The sequence below is a fragment of the Lissotriton helveticus genome, chromosome 4_1, assembly GCF_964261635.1.
Source record: "Lissotriton helveticus chromosome 4_1, aLisHel1.1, whole genome shotgun sequence".
Classification (NCBI taxonomy): domain Eukaryota; kingdom Metazoa; phylum Chordata; class Amphibia; order Caudata; family Salamandridae; genus Lissotriton; species Lissotriton helveticus.
Genome location: NC_136063.1, coordinates 60,615,655 through 60,626,486, shown reverse-complemented (window position 1 = coordinate 60,626,486; position 10,832 = coordinate 60,615,655). Strand labels below are relative to the sequence as shown.

Below are 10,832 nucleotides of genomic sequence, written 5' to 3'. Positions count from 1 at the left end.
TTTTTTAGAACACATAATGAGTAACACAGATCGTCATAATCTCCATTAGAAAATCATTAGGTATCACAGTACATGTTCACCCCGATGCATTTCGAGCCAAACCGGCTCTTCTTCAGGGGGTTGAGTATCTGGAAGAAAATATACCAAATAAGTGGAATACAATCAAAGGAGGGCAATCGCTGCACTCACATGTAAAGGTGGAGTAAGGTAAGGTATGAATAACAATAACAAACAGTCTACACCAACTCTCACAACTCCCAATGTCTGACAATGACATGGACAACAAATTATCACTTTTATGAGTAACTGAGGGGAGCAATCCACAAAACCACTTTAGTGTATTGGACACATCATGTGCTTGGTGCATCATTTGTATAAGACATTACCTGTGTAAGACTTACAGTGTAAGACTTACGGTGCTCTCTTTTGTGAGGGACCTAAGTAACAGAAATGTGTAGGGGGAATGGGCGTTGTACCAACCAAGGAATGTACAGGACACTTCTCCTCTAGAAATCAAGATATTCCAAGCATCACTACTAGTGCAATCACAACTATTACTGCAAAAACGGTTTAACTCTTTCTAGACCAACCACGCGCTGGATGCGGTGGTCCTCATTAATATGCTGACCAACTGGATGCATTATGAAGCAAGAAAGAGACTGCAGTAAAAACTGATAACAAAGGCAATTGTTCCAGTGTCATGTGAGCCTCACTGGTACGAGCTCCTATTATTCATCAACGTTGACGCTCTTGAGCACCGGTGGTGGTGCTTGCTCAGTCCTAAGCTCTGGATGAATCCTATGTCAATCGGGATAATGTACCCCCCTTCGAGGGAGCATGTTCAATCTATCCTGTCTAATGTCAGAACAGTGCACCAACCTCGCCTCACCCTAGACTAAGTCTGTTGCTACTATAGCAAACTACACCCTAGCTTGCACAGTCCATTCCTAACTAATCTGACCTTTGGTGTACCATTCTTCAGCTGATGACGCACATTGGACCTGGTGACTCCAGGCATAGAATGGGTCAGCAAAGAGAGGCTCTTTAATGGCTCGAATTTCTGGAGGGACATCTGCATTCAGTACATCATCGTTCTCAGAATCCGTTTGGGTCCATATAAGCTGCGCATCGCCAAAAGGGAGAAACTGAGGTACCTTGTCACCCTCAGCATCCCCAATGCCCTCCCTTACCCATTGGTCATATGGCAAGTGTATCCGGCGGCAATGGCTGGAATCGATCAAATTCTTTCGGCCGGCATCCTTCACAGCAGTCCGAGTTGCTAGGAGAACCTGCTCGGACCCCTCCAGTGGGGCTCCAAGCTCTTCTTTCGCTGAAAAATACGCAGCAAAATCCATTCTCCCGGCTGGATATTGTGACCAGGCCCCTCTGGAATGGGCGGGAATGGCTCACAAATCTGTTGGTGAATAGAACGCAAACTTTTAGTTAACTCGTATGGATAATCTGTCAACAAAGTGTACTCAATCTCTAAGAACCTATGTGGCCGCGGGCACCCCAGACATTTGCGGGGCACCCAAATACAACCTCGTAGGGTGACAACCTGTCCTAGAATGTGCAGTAGTTCTCGTTGACAAAATTGATAAAGGCAAATCATCTGGCCACTGTAACCCTGTCGTCTCCAGAATTTTTGCTAATTTCAGCTTGAGAGTACCATTGTACTCCTAAACCAAACGTGCTGACTGGGGTTGATTCACAGCATGACATTTTTGTTTTATGTGTAGACCCTCACAAACTAACTTGATAACCTTGGCAATGAAATGACTTCCGTTATCACTCAAGATCAAACAGGGCAAGCCGAAGCGGGGAAAGAATTCCTTCAGGAGTACCTTTAGAGTCACAATGGTTGTATTTTCCTTCGGGGGGTAAGGCCTCATTCTGAATCCTGATCTGTTTATTATTTGAATCCTACTTCTCAAGCCTCTTTTTAGATTTGCTTGAACGTTGCTTGTCTGGGTGTTTTGGACCTCATTTTGAAAGAGCGCGTCCAAAACACTGACTGTGCAGACAGCTTGGGTTCAAATCGTGCAGTAATATGTTAGTGCCACGGTAGCAAAGTATAGCCTACCCCTTGTGGATCCTTCTAATGACTGCAGGTGACTGGCGGTGGCGACTCATTTGATCTCCTTACATTAAGTGAGCTGTGTGGCATTACAGAAGCCTCCTTCAGTATCAAAGTGGCTGTGTCTGCTCTGCTTCACCCAGCATTAGTGCTTCCTGCTAGCCCCTCGAGTGTAGCACTACAGTGCAGCGGCTTGCAGGACTATAGCCCACAGCATTGTTTTTCTTCTCCTTTACTACCATCTTCTGCATGCAATGCAACTGGGTTCCAGCAGCCTGCTGTGCACCCTCCATTCTCTGCTGCAGGGCTGCTACAAAATCTATTTTCTTGGCCACCTTCTCTCACCACTACTAGATGCTGCACCCTCTTCCAAACCTGCAGTGCATCGCTAGGCACCTTTGAGCAGTGACCTCTTAAGAAATGTACCCTACCTAGGGGCCAATTCACTGATCTAATCTGAGACAAAGTCCTAAACTTACTTCTTCTTGTATTCACAGAAGACATTTAGTAGTAGTGAAGTTAGGGCTTTGTCTTAAGTTAGGATTTGGTCTTGAGTTGGGATTTTGTCTTAAGTTAGGATGTTGTCTTAAGGTAAGACAAACTTAAGTTTAACCTAATACAAAATCCTAACTTAAGTCAAAATCCTAACTTTACTACTACAAAAAGTCTTGTGTGAACACCAAAAGTAGTAAGTTTTGGATTTAGTCTAAGATTAGTTCTGTGAATCGGCCCCCTAGAGTCTAAGAAAGCTGGCTAAGAAAAGAGGAGATGGTGAGTCTAAATATAAGAATTGTGCAGCTCAAGAGGCGGGTGATATTCATATGTTTGCCAGCTGTCCTGCCCTGGAAAGCTTCTGGAGAAATCTGGGTAAGACAATCTCTGACACCTTGGATTGGAAGTGGAGGTAAGACCTGCCTTAATTATGTTTGGTACTGTACAGAAAGGATCCGCATTTGGCGCCCTTTTGAAGCTTTAAAGCCAACTGATATTTTATTTGATCCTCCTGGCTAGGAGGGAGATATATAAAGTGTGATGCCAGCCTATATCCCCAACTTGGAGGGAATGATGGAACTGAGAGAAATATTTCAGGGAGCTGGACAATAGGAGTATTTGGAATAGGAGGAAGGTGGAGTCAGGGTCATTTTGTTATCTGTTGGAATCTAACAGAAGACGTCTGATACTTATACCTCTTGGTCAGCTCGAGATGTATGGCACTGGGTGGTATCTTGGCACAGACATTGAATAAAAACAGGCCTCGATACAAGCACAAGGGGCAGCTGATATCAGGAGGGTGTTTATGTATTTGAGGTGATATGGGAACAAAAAAAATAATTCGAAATTAGGAATGTGTGCTCCATTCCCCACTTGACTTCTACATATGGATCGAATCTGTTTGATGCCTAGTTCAGAGCAGTGGATCTTGGCATTTCCATACTGATCACCTGCCGATTAAAAGTGCTCTTCACCCTCCCAAACTCAAGTTCAGAATTGCTTTAATGCAGCTTCATTTTTTTATATTCTGCAATGCTATGTAAAATATCCTTTTCCAACACATATAAGTGTATAGGTGTGTGCGTTACCTTTATTTCACTTTAGGACAGTGCTGGCTCTGTGTGCTGCTGTTCTGAGAGATAAGCAAAGCAATGGGTGATGAGGCGTAATACTACAGCCACTTGCAACATTAGACGTAAGTGGCCAGAGGAGGAGAGGTGTTAGCAGCAAAATTATCCCACAAGGAAAGACGATCTAGGCTTATGATTCCATGCCACCGTTTCAGTTGTTTATATCTGTGCAGGGAATAAGTTGCATAAAAGTGTTCCTGCTCATAGTTTTGTTTTTAAGTTTGTTGAAGAACAACAGTTACCTAGTCTTGATTCCACCTCATGACACCAACATGCACATGCTGTCTCTAACTCTATCTTACATGTTCCTTTTCATTTCTCCTTTCTAGTGTTTTCCCATAATTCTCTTCCTCCTTTTTCTCCATTTTCTGTCTTCTCTCCCTTGCTCTGGGTCAAAGCGTAATGTTGAAACATAAGCCCCAGACACTATAGATGCAGGTTTGACATCACAGGAAGTGACAGCAACTGGTCTGCACCTGTAGATTGCATAACAATAGTCAGCAGATGCCATATCCAACCTCCGTTTTGCACATGGCTACTTTTTGGAGTTCACCCACATTTAGTTAGACTCCTTCAGACACTACTTTAGGTGCTCTTTCAATGCAAATGAATAGGCAAATATAGAAAAATAAACATTGCTGCTGTTGTTTCCATTAATGTCTGAACCATCCACAATTCTTTTTAGACTTTTCTTTCACTGGTTGAGGTCTGCTTAAAGCTGCACAGATCTGTGTATAAGATCTCTCCCCCACATCCCCCATACTTCCTTCACCCATGCACCCCAATGTACAATGTTGGAGTGGAATGTGTGTGTATAGAACAACTTTGACCCTCTCCAATGCACTACTCACTCACTATTCACTGAATAACTCTCTCAATATATCTTATTCCTCCTCTCTCTGACTCATCCTGAACCTCATTCTACTATGATGATCTCCAAAATGACCTGAAACCCCCAAAGTATTGGGTAGAGAACCTAGCCAGGGGTGTGATCTCTTTACTCACATTGAGCTTTAGGAACCATAGGAAAGAAAAACTTTTCTTTCTCGAGTCCCCTCACTCACCGGGGTTTCCCTAGGGTGACATGGTTCATCATAGGGGCCATCTTAGTCCTCTACGGACTGAGACGTGCTACGACTTGCAAATTACTTAGGAGCACCTATTGTGAGATCTATGTGCAGTGCAGAAAGTGGAGTGGAGTGGACTAAAGTGAGTTCAAAAATACCTGGCTAGTGGGCGAAATTATTTTATTCTTGCTCCTAGTCGATATGGGCTAAAAAGGGTTAAAAACACTAGGAGACCTAGCTGTAATGGGTTAGGTGTACACACTTCCCTCCTGTAGCCCTCCTTGGCTCCCCCAAACCTCATTTTACTATTATCATCTCCCATGCCACCCTTTCTAAATACTTCTCGCATGTATCTCTCCTTTGGCTCATCCCAAACCTTTTACTACTCTGGTTTTCCTTATCCCTTTCTAGAGATTCTTCCCTCTTCCATCTCTCCTTTAACTTATCCAAGCCTCATCTTACTACTGTTATTCCTCCATTATCCTATACAGTCCAAAATACAGACTTACATGTCCACCATTCAAATTAACACATATTTCCCTATACCAATCTACTATTAATCCTTTTTGGATTCCGGAGTACCATGATACCTCACCAGCGAGTTGAAGCCTCGGCAGGGTTAGTAAGTGGTGTATAAATAGAATTATAATTACAAAATTGCACTTCTTCAGGTCATATTGGGAGCTGCAACAAGTAAACTACTCAATAGGACACTTTACTTTCTGCTCTTGTGTTGAAGTTAGAAGCTAGGGTATTCATAGAAGAGTCTGCTGCCACTCAAGTATGAAGCAAGTTATTTTATTTTATGAGAGGCCCTTGGTTTCCAGCAAAAGCAGATAGGTCCTGTCTGGGCTTCAGAGTCCCTCCAACCCCCTTATCTCTCTGCATCCACTACACACCACACCAACCTTCTGTTACATCATTCATTGTCAGCCTTTTAGACAACTCATGCATACACGGGAATGGAGCACACAGGATATTATGAACCTACCTTTCTAACAAAAACAAAGAACAACCGTTCCTCAGCACAAGCATTACAGGGATAATCATTTACAGCCACTAAATCTCACACGAAGATACACATTCACCCAATAATAACCAGTCAAACTCTCCAATACTCAATTTGCATACTATCTGATGTATAGATTTAGCAGCATTATGTTGTCCCCCTTGAGATATTGTCACAAGATTGGTTAGGATTAACACAACCCTGTCTCTACGCTGATATGTTGTACTCAGTCACAATGTACCTATTCTTTTCCTGTCTGTTACATGAATGCTGCTCTGATTGTACGGTTTTACTGAATGATGTGCAAAGCAAACAAAAAACAAAAATTGTTAATAAAAATGATTTAAACAAAATAAAATATCCAATACTCATAGAGCTGTGCAAAGACAACAAAGAGCACTTACAGAAACTCTGCAATAGGTAGAGACTTGAAGCAACCCCACCAAATGGCAAACAAAGATATAATACAACTAGGTTAAGAATCCCACCGTACAATGGTCCAAGATATAACATTGGACCATTAGATCAGTCTTGTCTCCTCTTGGATGAATGCTAACTCCAAGAAATGAAATGCTAACAACACTGAGGTTATGGTACTGAGAGGAACCCCAGCTCTGGGGTCCCCAACACTGGCCTGCTATGCGGGGTGTACCTCCATTTGGTAATTCAACCACATGCCACGCATGACCTTCAGGCGTGCGTGGTGGGGGTAGGCCCCATGCCTGGCCTTTAGCCAGATCCTAAGGCCATCTCCCCAAAAGCAGCCAACCTCAGGGGGTCCATAGAGCTTCCCTCCCTTGATCAATTTTGGCCCAACTGACCTCATCCCCTGGGGCCCGCCACTTTTTCTTCAGAGGAGGGGATACGACGTCCCAATCTCTGGGTTGTATTTGGCCCACTCCTGTTTTTATCTGGAATGGGCATGCAGCCCCCATCCCCAGGCCAAATTTGCCCCCAGGGTTCAGAACACCGGGGGCCTGGCCAGAGTGTAAATGGGGATGGGGGCATGCATCCTCCCCCTTCCCGGTTTTAATTTCTGGTCTCAGAGTCTCCATCTTCGGGGGCTTGGCCATTTACAATGGGGGAGGGGGCAAGCAGCCCCAATCTCTGGGCCCATTCAAGTAATAATGGGGGTCATTGTAGTCCCCCTCTCTGGGTGATTTTGGCTTCAGGGACCCCATTCCCTGGGGCCTGGCCAATAATTGATGGGGAGAGCAGCCTCCTCCCAAGATAGCTGCTAAAAAGAATGTCAAACTATTTTTGATAATTTTGAGAGGATTAATCAAACAGGGCCTGTAGTAAGCTGGCTGTGTATATGGTATGCCACTAGGTGGTTATACCGTGCACAGAGTTCATGGATTCCCAAAAACAGTACAGGACTCCATGCAAACCCGAGATGTTCTATTAGTGGTAGTGTGGTTGACCAGCCTTTGGCTTAGCACAGAGGAGTGTAAGACATTTATTTCACAAACATGACAAATAACTGTCCCTCAACTCAAACAAAAGGAGATCCACATCAATTTTATAAACGGTGTGCAGCAGCAACAGAGGGCAAGGCAGAGGACGAGGAACGAAACAAAATATGGCATGCTATTATTGCATCTGGAAAGGACACTTAATAGCTGATTGTCGCTTTAGGAAACCACAACAGGACCAAGGAGGGAATTTTTCCCCAGCGTAACAGTATCAGCAGCAGCTACATGGGATGATGTATATGAAACCGTATGAAACACTTACAGTCAGGGATGACCACATTTACACTAGGACAAATGGTGATGCTGCAAAATGTCCAGCAACTGCAACAACAGGTACAGCCGGTGCCACAACCAACGATGGGACGTTCAGTTTTTCAAGAAGGGACAAATCAATTATTTAAACCATGACGGTCTGAACCTGGGATCCTGATGTGCCATGTGATAGCGAAAACATTACATTATAAGCAAGAGCCAATAGAATCCATTAACATAATGGGAAGGAAATATTGATTTTTGATTGATACAGGGGCCACCGAGTCATGCATTAAAGATGGAGGGTTACGACTGTCAGATAAAATGATGGCAACACAAGGGTTCTCCAGTGAAATAATGACAGTAACAAGTACCTGTGAAATTGCTGTTGAGGTAGGAGATTCCATAGCATCTGAATCATTATTATATACACCTCAAGCTCCTACAATTTTAATGGGAAGACATTTTTTACACAAACTCAACATGTCAATTACATTCAATTCTGACGGGACAATGCTTTGTTCCACTCCAGGAATGCTGTCCTTGTGTATGGTTTCACAAACTACAGCATACACTGAGGAAGTCCTAATGAGAGGAATACCTCTCAACATATCCATGTTACAGAAAGGCATAATGAGATTCATCATGACAGAACCAAGTTTGCGAGAAGTTGAGGCTACCTTGAAAATCGAACTTTGTCTGAATGAAAGAAAAAAAAATGTTGCCCGTGGGATTACAGCAAAATCGTTTCTGCAGAATTGAGACTAATGGTCTTAGTCTTCCAACTGAAGAGTCCATGCAAACAGGAGTAACTTGAGGGCCACTGTTAGGGGATGAGGGGTGAAAGCCTAGGCATAAAGGTCTTTGCCTGTATTGTAGGTGAGTATTGTGGTGAGGGCGGCCACATGATTCGACAATGTCCATTTTGCCCACTTAAGCCCTTGGGAAATGAATAAACCCACTCTTTAGGAGAAATGAGGTATTGGGTACATTCTGACTTCCTCATATTAAAGCATTGTAGCCTTTCAGTATCATAGAGATCTTCCACCTTTTCCTGACCAAAAATTGTGGAATGTTTTCTATCTCAGTATTGCCACTGTTAGACTCTGGAGCCAGAGGAATGTTAATGAATAAATAGTGGGCTTTGAAACATAATTTTATCAGTCAAACTGAAAACAAGATTGCTCTCATTCATACTGTAGGTGGCCCACCTCTAGTTTCTGGGCCAGTGACACAATGATAATTTGAATTGTGAGTGTCGATGTTTAATGATACTGAAAAATTGTCTTTTGACTTGATTACTAATCCCAACCATCCAGTCACATGTACTGTCCTTTGGTTTATTCTACATACGCTGTTCTTTAATTGTTCCACTAGATTCATGTAACTCGGCTCTGAGTACTGTGCACCAAATTGTTTGAAAGACATTCAAATAGTAGATCAAGAAAGAGTTTGTACCTCTGAAAAATCTGAGATTTGTGGCTGCCCTTTCCTCTGCTCAAAATCATAATCGAGATTATAATGAGGTCTTTGATAAAGTTCCGAAAGATTCCTTGCCTCCATATCGGTCATGTGATTGTGCAATCAATTTAATTCCTGGAGCTGAAATGCCTTATGGAAGAATGAATTCTTTGTCTGAGCCACATAGAGTGGTATTAAAGAAGTAGCTTGATGAAAATCTCAAAAATTGATTCATATATCATTAAAGTCACCAAATGGAACTCCTCTTTTTTGATCATGAAAAATCAACAGATTTAAGCCCTCGCCTAGACTTTAAGGTATTGAAAAATTTCACAGTCTGGGATTGTTAACCCCTACCTCTCATTAAAGATATTCTAGAATCAGTTAGTGTCTCAACAGTTTTTACTAATTTTATCTTGTAGGGGCCTAGCATTTGCTAAAGTGTAAACAGGTTACAATTGGGAAAATGCATTCTGGACACCATTTGCTATTAGTGTCTTGTCTGAGATTCTAAACATGTCTGTGATCATATATCCAGATGATATTTAGTTTTTTTTTCAAAATCATGTTTGACTCATTTAACAGCAGCTAAGGTAGCATCCTGTAAACTGCAATATTGAAAGTGTGCATTTAAACAAGCGAAGGTTGAACATTTAGGGTTCATCTTATCACCTCAAGGTTTGTACATTGACACCAGGAAGATTGAAACAGTCAAGAATTGGCCAGCAACCACTTTACCGAAAATTCACAAAGTTTATTAGGATTTGTCAACTTTTATCAGCAGTGTGTCCAAAACTTTTCCAATTATTCTTGTAATAGCTCAAGACTTCAAAAGAAAGAGAATCTTAAATCTGGATGTTCTGGGGATGACCTAGTCAAACATTCCCTCACAGCCTTGACAAAAAACCTTAACTCTGCACCAGCCAGATCCAACTAAGAAACTTATTGTAATGACAGACGCTTCTTAGAAAGCTATAGGAAAGGTTTTGCTGGAACTTTAAGATGATAATCATTTGGAGCATTACTACACCAAAATCTTGACCCATTCAGATGAAAAAGATTCCATCAGTGTAGGAGAGTTATTGGCTATGAAGGAAACGTGTATGGAGGTAAGACATCTGTTACATGGATCAAAGGAACTTTTTGAAATTTGGGATTCACAAGTATTAGAAACTTTTCAATGCAGAAAGAGTTGCCAGGTCCAATGGACATGTTTTTCTCCATGCATACCATGCATATCACAGGGTCTGATAACATCTTAGTGATGCATTGCCCCGCCATGACTCCTGTCTCTCAAGAGATTCTCCCCAACCTGTAATATCCCCAGAACCCATCATTTTTCAAGTCTTGTCTTTTTTACATCAAGTTAAGATGGTAATAATTCTCTGTAACAACTCTTCTTGTGCCAGTCATAGAGGTGAAAGAAATACTTTAGATCACATTCTGCAGTCATTTCGGTGGCTAACGGTTACTAAGAATACATCCGAGTATGTTTCATCTTGTATTGTTCATGCTTACTTTAAGATCCAATATTCAGGACCATAAGGTATGTTTTATTACTTATAGAACCTAGACCGTGGCATAACGTTTCAACTGATTTTATTATGACCCCTCTCTCTTGCATTCTGGCCACAATGGACACTTTTTTAAAAATGGCATGATCTACACATGCTGTTAGAGGGAAGATAATAAAGCTCAGAGGGCATGGCTTAGATGCTAATCCTTTCAGAGGAGCAGGACATATCTCAATACCCAAATATTTGATCTCATATCTGGGAACCAATTCACATCCAATCAAGGAGTCATTCAGATCTTGGGTGGCAGTTAGAAATTCAGGAAAATGGACTTCTATAGGTTTTAGGCAAGCTG

At 42.1% G+C, this 10,832-nt stretch overlaps 1 protein-coding gene across 2 annotated transcripts in view; it reads right to left on the bottom strand.

Moving 5' to 3' along the window:
- The window catches only part of LOC144826942 (uncharacterized), a 137,519-nt gene continuing 126,687 nt past the window's right edge, over positions 1-10,832 (bottom strand). For both annotated transcript variants that reach the window (XM_078685403.1, XM_078685404.1), the window contains exon 8: positions 1-1,414. In XM_078685403.1, the coding sequence (XP_078541529.1) occupies positions 1,407-1,414 (8 nt within the window). In that variant the 3' untranslated portion in view covers positions 1-1,406. The remainder of the gene's footprint in view (positions 1,415-10,832) is intronic.